Source organism: Protobothrops mucrosquamatus, unplaced genomic scaffold (genome assembly GCF_001527695.2).
Source record: "Protobothrops mucrosquamatus isolate PMUCROS unplaced genomic scaffold, P.Mucros_1.0 scaffold2257, whole genome shotgun sequence".
NCBI lineage: Eukaryota > Metazoa > Chordata > Lepidosauria > Squamata > Viperidae > Protobothrops > Protobothrops mucrosquamatus.
The window spans coordinates 19,612-34,753 of record NW_015388346.1 but is presented as its reverse complement, the minus strand read 5'-3'; the positions used below and the strand labels follow the sequence as shown (position 1 = coordinate 34,753).

General features: G+C 40.2%; 1 protein-coding gene across 1 annotated transcript in view; it reads left to right on the top strand.

The window, feature by feature from the left end:
• The window catches only part of RGS14 (regulator of G protein signaling 14), a 32,018-nt gene that overhangs the window by 8,769 nt on the left and 8,107 nt on the right, over positions 1–15,142 (top strand). The window contains exons 2-11 of the mRNA XM_015824492.1: positions 5,111–5,132; positions 6,035–6,091; positions 6,448–6,602; positions 7,428–7,520; positions 8,425–8,568; positions 8,805–8,954; positions 9,060–9,180; positions 9,296–9,414; positions 12,027–12,230; positions 13,793–13,869. Coding sequence (XP_015679978.1) covers positions 5,111–5,132; positions 6,035–6,091; positions 6,448–6,602; positions 7,428–7,520; positions 8,425–8,568; positions 8,805–8,954; positions 9,060–9,180; positions 9,296–9,414; positions 12,027–12,230; positions 13,793–13,869 — 1,142 coding nt within the window. The remainder of the gene's footprint in view (positions 1–5,110; positions 5,133–6,034; positions 6,092–6,447; positions 6,603–7,427; positions 7,521–8,424; positions 8,569–8,804; positions 8,955–9,059; positions 9,181–9,295; positions 9,415–12,026; positions 12,231–13,792; positions 13,870–15,142) is intronic.

Here is a 15,142-nt window from a genome sequence, read left to right as displayed (position 1 = left end):
AGCCTCTCGCTGTCAGCAAAAGCTGCTGCAGGCTATAGTGACTTGTCTGGGGACCTTTTGCAACAATGACTTTTTTTTTTTAGATGGACATTACTGTAAATGAATCTCATGCAATCAGGTTGCTGTTTGGGAAAGGGTACGTTATTCCCTCCGGCTGGGCTAAATAGGAAGAAGCGTGAACAATAATGTTTTCATAGTGTTATCTCTACAGAAATCTCTCTGGCATGGCCCGTGCACAGATTTAGTGGACTGAGATCAAAATAAGAAGTTCTCTCATACAGTGTGTCCATGATCATTTGGTGTTCAGATAGACTCAGACCAGTTTCAGCAAGGACAGCTTTGGTCTTCAATGGAAGTATAACTGTTTGTGTTCTAGTTTGGATTCCTTGGCACTGACAAGGTAACCACTAGGCCTATCTATTGCAGCCTATTTGGGCTGCAAAAATCCAAAAGACCACTAGATGTCAACACAGAGTTAGTATTTTCTGCATTTCTTCACTATTATCTAGTGGTAATTCAAACCTTTGCAATCTAGATACTAGTCTTGTCCCATCTATGCAACTTTCATTAATAATTTTTAGAATGATTAATGTCACCAGAAATGCCTCAACAGAAATCTGACTATTAGGAGTCTTGTGATAACTTGTGCAAATTCTGTCAGCAACACTGGAAACAAACCAGAATGTTTTTACCATGGGTCAGGGGTAGGGGAAACCTATGTCTCTAGTCTAGGTTTTGGGTAATCCTCTGCGTAATATGTATTCTGTGTTCCTTCTATTACTGTTTGCTCATGTGAATACATAGACAGCGACCAGTAAAACAGGATTGATCAAAAACAAAATTTAAGAAACCCTGACTGAAATAGCAGTTATTGTAAAATACAAAAATAAAATAAAACAATATGTTATACCCAGAATGATTGAAGCATAACAAATTAGACAGTTCACCTTAAAGCAGGAGTTTTAAACTCCTATCATCAGAAGTGCTACACCAGGACTATTTCTTTCGCTCAAGACAGAAGCCTTTTCCTACACTGATGCTAACATTTCTAGTGAGTCAAAAATGAACATGTAGTATCATGTATGTTATTAAAAATAAATATATTAAAAACAACTTTTAACATGAAACAAATCTGCATGAGAAACAGCTGTACCATAGAACTGTTTCCTTTTATCTCTTAAGTAGTAGTATTTTTTGTTAGTGAGAACGCCTGTATTTGGTTTTAGTATTCGGCTGATGTATAATCTTTTGTTCAAGATCAGATTACACAGTCTAAGAAAGCCATCCTGGAGCTGCCTCAATCCTGCTATTTTTTTTTTCCTGCCTCAGTCTTTTTCAGCTTGCCTTTTCTTGTCTGGCAGAGCCCTTTGTTCTTCCTTTGCCCAAGCACAGGGATCTTTGTTCATTGTCTTTGTCTGGCAAAAAGACCCTTGTGGCAGGGCAGTCAGACACAACCCTCCTTCTTGGCTGCCTCTTCCTTCTCTCCCTTTGGCAACCATACCTTCTCAGCCCTTCTCTTCTGGTCAGGCCTCCCCTCCCTATGGCCCTTGCCCAGAGACCCTTGTTGTTGTTAATTGCGAAATCGTGTCCGACCCATCGCGACCCCATGGACAATGTTCCTCCAGGTCTTCCTGTCCTCTACTGCCACCTTAAAGGTAGCCTCTTTCATGGAGCATGAGAGCAGGTGGAGTTTCCCAGAGGGTGGTGTAAGAAGTGCCAACTGCATGGGCCAACTGAACAAGAGTCCTGTCACTGGAAGGCATGTGGCACTGCCGTACTCCTTTGCCTGGAATGGCCCAGCCTGGGATCTTTATGGCCCTCAGCACCTTGGCCTTTCTGGGCAACCTTATCAGTGTCTACAAATAAAAGATTGCCACCAGGCACACAAAAAATGATGGGAAGGTCACATAAGGCCCATGGACTGCAAGTTCGGGACCCCTGCTGGAAATGATAATAAAAGCTTTGTGATGATTAGAAATGATAACCGAAGGAAATATATTAAACACGCCACTGATTATATTAATAAAAAGTTTAAATGATGAAAAAAGAAAAGATATATTGACAAAATACCAATGCTGGCAGCTAACATATTCCAAACCCTGACCACAATAGAAATACATTAAAAATTAAAGTCATCTAGTTTCATCTGAACACATCCAGTAAAGGAGACCCCATTCCCTCTCTAATTGACCACAAACATTTTTGCAGGAGAAAACAGGTATGCCAGTTCTTTTTATTTTGAACTTCCCCAAAGAAACCCTTGGTATCCTTTCTAAATTCAGCTTAGGTGGCTTTCCTGACATCAGATCTACAATTCCGAGCTACCTATTTGTAAATTTTTCTTTCTGATCGGTCTCCTCTCCTCTCCTTTTTCTTTTTCTATGTGTCCTTATTTGTTTTCAAATCATTACAAAACCCCGTAGATTTTTCTACTGTCTTTAATTTTAGTATTTTTAGCTTCTTTTCCTATTAAGTTCTCTGGCCATGGGTGCTATTAAAATCCCTTTAAAAAAAAGGCTATGATACATATTTGACTATACTGAGGTTTAGTGTTGTTAAAATCAGGAATTCCAGCATGAAGTGGTCACCTTCTACCTTCTTATATTTCCTTAACTAATCAAGCATATTTGATCCTCTTGTACCCTCAGAGTGTAAAGGAGAAAGCTGTGAAAAAGTGAGGAATTTATCTCTGAAATGCATATTTTAAAAACAACCAAAGGAATAATTCCAAAGAAATGACTGATGGAGGACATTTGAAAAAAAATCTCTTGTAAGGAAATAAGCACAACAAAAGCAATAGAAAAGAAACTTTCAGTAATCCTGGTACAAGTAAACAAATAAACCAATTAAGAAATAATTAGAAATAATTTTCTGGCATAATAATTTACAATGAGGCAAATTATAGGGATAATGCTTACTCATCATCAGAAATAAAACTTACTTTCAAATAGATAATTTAAAATCAAACTACTATCCATTTCCCATCAAAGAAAAACTTTCTATGGCAATTTTTCAAGCTGAGAGGAATAAAAGAACACATTTTTCTGCTTTTTAGTTTCATCTCAATTGTTAAAAACCTGTTCTTCCTCAATTGAATTGGTTTTTAAAATTAAAATTATATTTTAATTTTAATTAGGTGCAAGGAACTCTCCTAGTTGCTACAACATCTTCCCCACCTCCCAACCCCCCCAAATCCCAGTCTTTATAGATTCGGCAGCTCTTGATGGTATTTTTCTTCAGCTGTCATCTATCTTCCATGAAATATATGCAACTGGAAAAAAAGATGTTCATTATGATTTCTTTAAATCAGAGTTTCATTTTTGCTTTAATAGGATCTGTTAGTCATTCATAATCCACCAGCTCCAAGAAAATGCACCCGTTTAGTAATCTGTAATGAATTCCTTCAGCCTTTGTCAAAACTGATATGTTCTTTTGCTAGTTACATGCTGAGAAGAAAGCAGAACATTTAGAATAAATACATAAAGAAAAATGTAGCGCTGCCTCCCTTCACTCATACACGTATACTTTGTTCCCAAAGGAATATAGTACAGCCATCGACACACAGGGGTTTTTTTTATTCTTGCATTAAGCTATGAAATTGTAATCCTGGCCATAGCCTGTCAAATTCCCATGGATTCTCTTTCAAACAAACATCTCTAATATAAAAGAAAAAAATACTGCTTGTAGGAGACTTTTCAAACCATAGATTTCCATATTAGAAATGTGTACCTAGGAGATGGAATGAGGCGTAGTTAAGACTGTACTTTGAAAGAACAGATGGTCATCCTATATTTGCATCAGAATAGAATAGAATAGAATAGAATAGAATAGAATAGAATAGAATAGAATAGAATAGCTGGAAGTCACCTTGGAGGTCTTCTAGACCAGCCCCCTGCTCAAGCAGGAGAACCTATACCATTTCAGATAAATGACTGTCCAGTCTCTTCTTAAAAACCTTCAGTGATGAAGCATCCACAATGTCTGAAGCCAAGCTGTCCCACTGGTTAATTGTCCTCACTGTTAGGAAGTTTCTCCTTAATTCCAGGTTGCTTCTCTCCTTGATCAGTTTCCATCCATTGTTTCTTCTCCTGCCCTCTGGTGTTTTGGAGAATAATTTGACCCCCTCTTCTTGGTGGCAGCCCCTCAAATACTGGAATACTGCTATCATGTCACCCCTGTTTCTTCTTTTCTTTACACTCACCAAACCCAGGTCCTACAGCCGTTCTTCATATGTTTTAATCTCCAGGCCTTTGATCTTCTTAGTTGCTCTTCTCTGAACTTTTTCCAAAGTCTCTGTATTTAACTACGGTAACTAATATGTAAGATATCTGATACTGGAAAAGAAACTATGCATTTTGGATACCACCGTTGGTACAAAATGTGGCATCTAGACTGTTAATTGAGTTCCTTCAGGAATTGGGCCAGGATACTATGAAAGGCAGCAGAATATGCTAATATGTGTGAGATTGATATTGACCCCAGCACTATAGGCCTTTATATGTGTTATTTTTTTTTCCCGTTTTCTGGATTTTTACATTAGCTACTTAGAATTGTTTGGCAAATAGGCAATCACATAAATGGAATACAATAAATAATAAATTAATAAAATAAGAAGTGCAGGATATGATGATGACATAATACTTACAGGTGCCGATGACTTCTGGGCAAGTTTAAGATGTTTATTTTCAGTCTTAGGTAATTTGATTACCTGGGATCTGAATTAGTGATGGGCCACATCTCTTGCTATGATCCTGTCCAAAAACTTAAATCAGCAGGAATGGCCTTTTTGAAGTATCTTTCTGTGGGATACTTTGACTATCTGGTAGGCAGAAACGGGTCTTCTCCTTTGAAAGTTGTCTCTGAGGGAGGAGGATAATTTGACCTCTACTGGTTTAGTATTTTGGGAAATTTCAAGTTTTAAATTGATTTTAATTGTCTTGATTTTGATTTTGATTTTTAATTATATTGTTTTTTGTTGTAATTTAAATGTATCTTATTTTGTTGGCATGCTTATTTAAGCAGAAAGCCTGGGTGTAAATATCATAATCTTTTGAGTTAATTTCTCTCTCACTGACAAAGTACTCTGACTGCTCTCATCCTTCTTTTGCAGGGCCTGGCGGTATCTGATGGAGGTACGTGGGATATGTGACTGGATAATTCTAAGGGAGTAACATCGAGTATCTAGAATTAAGGAGAAATTTCCTGACAGGGAGAATAATTAATCAGTGGAAAAACTTGCCTCTAGAAGTCGTAGGTGTTCCATCACTGGAGATTTTCAAGAAAAGATTGGATAATCATTTGTCTGGGATGGTATAAGGCAGGGGTAGGCAACCTTGGCTCTTTTATGACTCGTGGACTTCAACTCCCAGAATTCCTGAGCCAGCCTGGCTGGCTCAGGAATTCTGGGAGTTGAAGTCCACGAGTCATAAAAAAGCCAAGGTTGCCTACTCCTGGTAAGGTCTCCTGCCTTGAGCAGGATGTTGGACTAGAAGACCTCTCAGGTCCCTTCCAGCCCAATGATTCTATTTCTATTTATAATGCTATTCGACTTATGGAGACAGTGTGTAATAATGGCCACAGGATTTTGCTGGTTACTTGGAGATAGGTTTGATATTGAGGTAGATAAACCCAGTAACAGGGAATTGCCAGTTATACTCCCTCATTATAGTTGAATGTTGGCCCTTTGAACTACATAAAACAACTTTCAGGGATTAGATGCTAAAACAAATGTTTGGCCAAACTAGGATCCTTGACTGGGGAATAGATCCTCGGTTTTATACTACTATTAGTAATAGGAAGCTAGAAATTTGTTCTTCACTAATGAGCTGATGAGAATGAACAAATCACCAATGATAAGAATAAACCAGATCTTTGCACAGTGTCACCGGGAGGGACAGAAATAAGGTTTCCCTTCTCTCTATTGTTCTGTTCAAAATCACTGGTTTACCTGTAGAAAATCAGCTATCTTCAAACAGTTTCTGGGAGAAATGGAGTACTTTGTCATTTTTCCCTTTTTCCCTGGGGTTCCTTCAAGATGCTGATTCCTTGCTGGTATTAGCAGAAGGAACTGGTGATTTTGAGCAGATCCCTGGTAGATGGGGAAACAAGGCATTTTGCCTCTCAGAGATTCTGCTTAAAATCTCTGATTTCCAACAATGGGAAATTAACTATGGGCCTGCAGCATGTCTAGCAAGAGAAATTGCTCGTGTACAAAGATCCCACTCAGGGTCACTATCCCATAACCAATATTGAATTAAGAGCCAGCTAGTAATCTGGTAGGCTTTGTACATGAAATAGCCGGCGCCATCTTGTTGGTCATTTGAGACAGAAAACTGTTTTGGCTTAGCCCGGTACTTCAATAATTGCCAGTTTAGGCAGGCTCAGATTCATAGCACCATTCCAGATAGGAGGCCTCTGAAAGACTTGAAACCTTTCTCTGCTTCACAGAGTTAAACAGCTCTGGCAGCCGGGGTAGTAATAACAGTGTCAACAGTCTGCCGTGCACTCAGAGTGTCACTCCCTCCGTGGGGCATTCCGTGGCCCGCTGGGCTGAGTCCTTTGAGACGCTGCTACAGGACCAGCTTGGTGTTGCATACTTCACTGTGAGTTCCATGTCACCTTTCCGTTTCCTTTGATTTTTTTCACTGCACCTTCTTCCCTTTTTACTATTGTTTATTTTTATTTCCCTTTTAAGATGGTGTGTATTTGGAGCTGTTTAGAGTTATATGATTTATAGCCATCTGAAATTGTGTGGGGCCATATCTCTCCTCTCCAGTCCTTTTAACCTTGAAACGGGTCTTCTCTCTACTGTGCTGTTTTGCTAGAGCAGTGGTTCTCAACCTTTTTAATGCCGCGACCCCAACTAGTCGTAAGTCGAGGACTAAACCGGTCGTAAGTCAAGGACTAAACCGGTTGTAAGTCGAGGACTAAACCGGTCGTAAGTCGAGGACTACCCAACCAGTCGTAAGTCGAGGACTTTCCCTGCCTGGGAGCGCCGCGCATGCGTGGTTCCGCCCCCTGCGCCGGCCGAGGCGTAGCTGGCAAGTGGCAGAGACCGAGCAGGCCGACCACCAGCTGGCCCAGCCCAAGGGAGGTAAGGCACCCGCCGGAAAAGGGGAAAAAATGGCGGACAAAAAAAATGGTGGACAAAAAAAATGGCGGACAGCCTTGCTTGGCGACCCCCGTGAAATGGTCGATCGGCCCCAAATGAGGTCCCGACCCACAGGTTGAGAACCACTGTGCTAGAGAGTAGAGCTGTTTACTGATGGCTATTTTGCTACCCAATACAACGTATATAGTGATCTTGCACTTTGGGCAAAGATAATAATGATGTTTCGCCTGAATTCTTTGATTTCCCCCCTGGCTGTTCTAGAGTTCTGGATTATGATAATGTTGCAATAGATAGAAAATTATCCTTTTCTTTCCAGGAGTTTCTGAAAAAGGAATTTAGTGCTGAGAATGTATATTTCTGGCAAGCATGTGAACAATTTCAGCAGATACCAGCTAACAGCACCCAAAAGGTAAGAATTCTTCTTCTATAAGAAGACCAAATTTTGCATTATAAGTGGACTTGTTCTGTGCTAAGACAATATATGTAATTTGAATAAGTGTATGAGATACGTTTGATCCTAATTCGAATTCTATAGAATATTCAACCTTTATCTTATTATGAGATTTGGAATATAATTTATAAAATTAAGACTTTGATCCTCATAAAACCAAATTCGGTGTATGATTTATAATTCTCTGATTTCATAAGAGACAGCAATGTGTCAAGGAATAATATAATGCCCCATGGCCTCAAGCTGTATAGAACAGAATTTTGTATAAACAGCAAGCATAATGAGAAGGAGGAAGACAAGACAAGAGTGATGATTATTTAATATGTTATTTAAGGAAGTCATATTCTTTACCCAGGAAAAAAAAAATTAATTCTGTAAGATATATTCATTATTGAACCCTGTTTGTTTTATCCACATTTTTTTCTTCTCCTTTTCATTGGGGGGATGCAGTAAAGAGTATTAATTTTCTCCCATTTGTGATTGGAAATCCTACTTAACTGGTCTTGGATTTAGATATATTATTATCCCCCCCTTTTCAAATTTATTGACGTATCCATACTGGTGCAAATTTTGCTTTTTTTTCTAAAGCATGGGGGGATGATGTATGGAGGCAAGAAAGGAAAGAACTCTTGTTGAATTTTTCACCCAAACGAGTAGCATTCATATTTCTTTATTTTTTTTGTTTAGAACCATTGAAAGCACACTAACCTGTGAGATGAATAGAGCACCCAGATGGTTCTCTCTATATATCATGTACTTAGGGAGAAAATACAAGCAATGTTGATTACTGCAGCTGGCCTGGATATTTCTGTTCTTTGCTATTGTGGTATTGTGATTCTCCCTCCATGTACTTTCTTTACAGCTGGCTCAGGAAGCTAGGAAGATCTATGATGAGTTTCTGTCAAGTCATTCAATAAACCCAGTGAACATTGACAAACAGGCCTGGATTGGTGAGGAGGTGTTGTCCACCCCCACTCCTGACATGTTTCATGTCCAGCAACTGCAGGTGAGAACAGTCCACATCTGCTAGCCGATAGCCAATATAAGAGACATGTTTATAAAAAAATAATAAAAGTGGGATATAAATAAATAATAGGTATGAGTAGTATAGCAGCTATGAATTTGCTCCCCAGTTAGTAATTACGTCTACTTCTTATTCAGAACATAATGGATGAAGTCACCTAAGTGCCAACGGGGTTCTGCTTTAGAGACACTAATGATACTCAACTTCGCTTCTTTCAGATTTTCAACCTGATGAAATTTGACAGCTACGCACGTTTTGTCAAGTCTGCATTGTACCAAGCATGTGCAAAGGCGGACAGCCAAGGGCAGCCCTTGCCAGAACTGAGATCCAGCTCTCAGTCTGGCAGCCCACCCACCGAACATAGCAAGGTGGGAAGCTTTTACTTTCAGCCTAGAAGATGGTGTGATTTGGAGGGATTTGGGAATGCAAGTGCAATAGATCTAGAGCTCTTACACTCTCTGGTTTTCTCTTAGAAAACAAAACTAAAGGCAGGGAAATCGCTACCGTTAGGAGTGGAGGTAGCTGGTAACCTGGCTGGGAGGAGTCCTCGGAGATCCTTTCGGAAAGGAGACCGGAGGGACCGTCCCTGGGGAGGTGAGTCCAAAGCTGAAAGTAGGGATACTGTTGAAGGAGGTGACAGAACAGGAATGATTAATAATTGGCCGAGTATTCTCCAAAGTCCTAACTCCTTGCTAACTATCTGTCCTAGAGGAGAGAAATGGTGGTGAGGGACCAACCCCCTGGCGTGAATCCCAAGGCTCTTTGAATTCTTCAGCTAGTCTGGACCTGGGCTTCCTATCTTATGCAACCAGTGGCTTGCAGGCAGAGGTGAGTGGTGTTTAGCTAGATTTTGAGCTGCAGCGTGTGAAAATATCCTCTGCTCTGTTTGTTGCAATGTGGGCGCTTGGCTCTTGCTTAACAGTATGCCATGCCTGTTACATCATAGGTTCTACCCAGCCTCCACACTCTCTCTATAATAGGCTATGACTGTGCTGTGTGGAGGAGTTCTCTACAAAGTAGAGATCTCTGCAATTGCTACTGAGAGCATGCTGGCATTTTCATGGCTGTAGCCTCTCTCTGAGCCTCTCTCAAGGCTGCCCTATCTTGAAACTGTTGGAAAGTTGTTGCTTAGAATGCCAGAGGGATCTCAGTTGGTGGAAAAACAGCCCTTCTCCTGAAGATTATGGCCGATAAAATAAAAGTGGAGAATGAAATTATCCAGAGGAGAATACTCCTAGCACAAATCTAGAACCACCCAGCTGGATGATGTATTGTAAACCACTTTGTGCTCTTTGACACAGCATCTTCCCACTCTGTTTCCAAACCAAATCTATCCACATCATTGGGAAGATGGCCATTGATCGCTAATCTTGAAATGCTGAGGGGGACAGTGAGATCACCATAAATCAGCCAGTGTTCCTTCCAGTTGACTATTAGGAGATTGCATACTGTATGGGTCATCGTTCAGTCAATACTCTGCCCTGAGCTATTGTTGCTTTTCCCGTAATCAAATTCCGTTGTGCATGTACACACAGACATACACAGACACACCTACAGTACAGCCTCCCATGTTTCTAGAACATGGTTTGTGTATCCTGGTCAGCTGCCCAAAATTCTGTGCTCCAATTATGAGGGGAAATGCTCCTGGCTTCCCTGCCTCCCAAATGAAATGATAGGCTCCCCATTTTTTACAGTCAAGGTTGCAATGAATGAAGGGGGATGGGAGCAGTGATAGGAATTGGGTCAACCTGGGCCGGAATGCTTCTGCAGTTATCATGGCCATGCAGCCATCTACAAAGCCATGCATGCTCCAGACAGGCAAAGAAGAAGACTGAAGCAGCGGTAGAGCTGTCACAGTCACAGTGCCAGATGGCAAAAGGTATGAGACCGGGCAGGAAAATATTTGTCAGGTGCTACCTGTATTCCTGCCCCAGGGTCCCATTCCATCATTATTAGCAACTTATTCTGTCACCCATTCACACCGTTTGTTTCCTACCCCCCCGCCCCCATGGGGCAAGTTAAAGAGGCAGTTCTATGGCTGCAACTCCTGCTTTTGCCAGTGATTTCTTTGCTACTTGCTTACTCTGTTTCTTCCCCAAGCCCCAGGAGAAATGGCAGGAAAAAAAAGGCTTCCCATGTACTGTAATTTGAGAAGGAAAAAGAATGTTAAGTTCTAGCTTTGTTCCAGTTTCAAAAAAAAAGCACAAACAAGAAAGATGCTAATTTTGTTTTCCAAGCATATTAATTTTATGTAGTGAGACAAGTCCAAAACTGTCTCTGGAATGGCCAGAGATGCCAGGTAGAGTCTTATACAGTATTGTCAAAGTCTTTTCCAAATAAATTATCTTTGGGAGCAAAAAACCCCCCAAAACTTGCCCTTGTAGGTGGTTATTTTTTTCGAGGTATGCCTACCATGCAAATAAAGAATTAAACATTCTATTCACGTCCCCATCTACCATGGTAGCTGATCGTAATAGGCTTGCCCTCAGAGAGGTACAGCTCTTGAAGCTGAAAGCAAATGCTTCCCACTGTCTAATAAATAGATTAGCAGACAGTTCTATGGTTTTACAGCAAGTGACGCAGTAGATTGAGTTGGGAGAATTCTGGCTGAATTAATTCAAACTGCCGGTGGGAAGAAAGGAGCATTTCAATTCTGTTCTCAAAACGGGAAAATGTACATATTTGCATAAAGTGTAATTACCACGAGATTCACTGTCTCACGATTCAGTGCCAGCTGCTGGCTTCCATGGTTTTATAAAGGAATATATATATGCTGGCTGGTACAAGTGCTCTCCATATTGTTTTCAGTAGTTATCATTGATGAGGAATAATAGGAAATAGTTTGTGCTTATTGAGTTCCTTCAAGCAGTGTTATTGGTCACTGTGTAAAGTGGGAATATCTGGACTTTTTTTAATACATCAGGCTTTCTATAATACTATATTTTCTTCTTGATATGCAAGTTTTCTTCACTGTGTTGCTTCAAATCATAAACCAAAAATCCATAAAGGAATTTTCTTTAAAATTTGCATCTTAATTGTGACCCGAAGTCCTACTATCATCTCATTCTCTCTCTAGAGAGAGAGCAATTGAGAGAAGAGTTTTGATTCATTACTGTATGTGCCATCAAATCACTGTCAACTCTTAGCAACCATATAGATAGATTTCCCCCCCAACACACAATGATCTGTCCCTAACTTGGTCTTTCAGGTCTTCCAACTGTACAGGAAGGGGAAAAAAGCATATGTATTTTTTTTTAATTGCAGGTTTGGATAAAAGCCTCACCAAGCCCACACCTACCATAAGTGCATGCATTGATAGATATACAATATTACTGATCTTTGACCTCAAGTAATTGTCTGTTGTGGACACTGAACTTTCAGGTTGAGATTGTAGTAGGTTAGTAAATGAAACTGAATGTGATAAGTTCTCTTCTCTACAGAACCACAGGAAGAGTCTGACTGGCTCAGAATCTGACAGTCAGAATCATCCCATTAAATATTGTTGCATTTATCTGCCTGATGGGACTGCATCTCTGGCCCCAGTACGTTCTGGCCTCTCTATCCAGGAGATGTTGGCTGGAGTTTGTCAGCGTCGTGGCCTCAATTTACCTGATGTAAAGATCTACCTTATGGGAAGTGAAAAGGTAGGTCCAATTTGTTTTAGGCAAAAAGGAAACATTAAGGGAAGAACAGCACTTTAGAAAACTAAGAGAAAGGGATTTTTCTGGGTAAAATTTAGATTGGAGCATTTGTAATCTCTCTCATTATATATCATAATTAAAGTTGTGAATTCAGAAATTATAAACAAAAAATATATTGTGGTTTCAAATTCACTTTAAGCCAATTTACTTGTAATCTCCAAATGCAATATTTATTTACTTTATCTAATTTAATTGAGCAGAAATTGGGCTTTGGGTGTAAATTGGGGTAATTTCCTGTTGGATTGAGAGTTCACTGTTATTGGCTGAGCTTTCCCTGAAATTCTATTTCTTAGTCTTGTACAATAGGGCTAAGGAATGTTGGCCCTCAGAGATTGTTCATTACAACTTCCAGTATGCTTCACCATTGGCCATGCCAGTTGGGAGTACTAGGGTATTTTAATCTACATATTTTATATAACTTCTATTTCTATGTTCTATATAGCTTCTAATTGCCTGGTTGGCTTATGAAGATAGGTCACTGGAGTCCCTTTTAACTAGAGATAGTAGTTATATTCTCTAAGTATCTATTCAAGTAACATATATTGTTAACAAGCCAGACAAATAAATATTGTTCAAATGAAATTGAATTCATTTCAAGAAGTATCTTGGTTTTGTCTAAGCTTAAATTGATATATAGTTTCAGTGTCTTTTAAATGCATACAACTTTATTGTTTTTCCTCTTTGAAAGGGCTAGAGAAAAATATATTTATCCAGATATCCAAAGATATAATTCAGATATCCAACGTGATTGTACATTATTTTTTTCCAAAGCATATTTATATTGGGCAAATAATTTTTAGTTCACAGATGATTATAGAACATGCATATCTTAGGTGAAATGAACAAGTAATTTCAGTTTTCAAAGAATATTGGTATCAAAATATTCCTGTTTATCTGTTTCTTTGTTTAGAAACATTTTTATCCTACCACAATTTTAAAAATCTCTCCCCAGTATTATTTGCAGATTTTTGAAAAGCTATTTTTCTAGAATTGCATCGATGATCTTAATAGTTTCATACAAATAGTCCTTAGACTTACCGTATAACCACAGTTGAGACCAGAATGTGCATTGCTAAGAAATGGAGTTATTGAGTTTCCACGATTTTACAACCTTTTTTTGCCATGGCCGTTAAATCAATCACATGGTCATTAAGTGAATCCAGCTCCCCTCATTGGTTTTGTTGGGAAAGTCATAAATGGCAATCTTGAGAGCCTGGGTCACTGCAGCCATCATCAGTTCATGCTGATCGTTAAGTGACCACATTTTGAGCGTGTGACTGTAGGGATGCTGTGACAATTGTAAGGGCAAGAACCAGTTGTCACTTTTTTCAGGACAGTTGTGACTTCAGATGGTGGTTAAATGACCCAAGTCAAGGACTAGCTGTAATGTATTAGTCTGTGGGCAACGTAGAATCATATCATACATAACAAGCATTTCTATTCTTACACCAGTGTTCTTCCTTTGCACTGTATCAATATTTTTGTATTTCTTTGGCTTTTCACAGAAGCCGCTGGCATTGAATCAGGACAGTTTAGTACTGATGGACCAGGAGGTGAAGCTGGAGACCAGGGTCAACTTTGAGTGAGTGTGATCTCTGAAGACTCCTTCTGTTCTGGGTTGGCTTTGCTTCATCTTTCTTAATACGAGGCTGAGAATTCCTGCCCCAGAAGAGTGACCCGTTTGTTTTTACAACACAGATTAAAACAACTCTTTTGCTGTTTTGGGGGGCATGCATGCAGCAGTTCAATAGTACTCATTATGGATTGTATGTGGCTGAAGTAAAAGTGAGCTTAAGTTGCCTGTCCTTCATTTTGGCACTGATAATTGAGTAAGTAGACTTAGAGACTTCTCTCGTTGCTGAATAAAAGCGTTATTCGCTATAATTTGAGTTGGCAAACGGCAACAACAGCAACAACCCCACCTTGGCATAACATTTTCTATTTCCTTTGCCAATCTCTGTCACACAGTTATTATTTCTGTTTTGGCTGGCCAACAAATAATAGTGTCCTGATTTCGGGCGTGCAACGCATGTTAAGCAAAGTAGTGGCTTAATCACACTGATTATGGTGCCCTCCCACTCGCTGAAGTCAGAAGGAATCCATCCATCAGTCACAACAAGGAATGGGAGGCTGGCATTGGGATGGGGTTTCAGGATAAGAAAAATGCCTTGGCCTGCCTCCCTTGTTTACTGTGCCTGGCAGACCAGGAGATTACGGGTCTGTTCTCCAACTTCCAAGTCCACCGAACAGCAAACAGACTTGTTGAGGCAGATAGGAATAAACCGGTGTTCACAAGTAAGAAAATGCAGTCCTTTTAAAACGTAAAGCTGCCCAGAGTCCACTGCATGAATGAGACGGGCGACATAGAAATTAAATAAATAAATAAATAAAACCAGCCCCCTCTCAACAATTTCCACAAGGAAGAGCAGGGAGGAGAATAGTGGTACAGAAAAGTGCTTGGGGTCTGGAGGGAAGGGTTATGCCCTCACCATCTTTGTGGCCAGTAGACATCTCACCTAAAAATAACTTCAGATGTCTCAGACATGGGTTGAAGACCCACACCAAGAGATGTTCATGTTTATAAGAGCCGTGGCAGCGCAGTGGTTAGAACAGTGGTTCTCAACCTTTTTAATGCCGCGACCCCAACCGGTCATAAGTCGAGGACTAAACCGGTTGTAAGTTGAGGACTACCCAACCGGTCGTAAGTCGTGGACTTTCCCTGCCTGGGAGCGCCACGCATGCGTGGTTCCGCCCCATGCACCGGCCGAGGCGTAGCTGGCAAGCGGCAGAGACGGAGCAGGCTGACCACCAGCTGGCCCAGCCCAAGGGAGGTAAGGCACCCGCCGGAAAAGGGG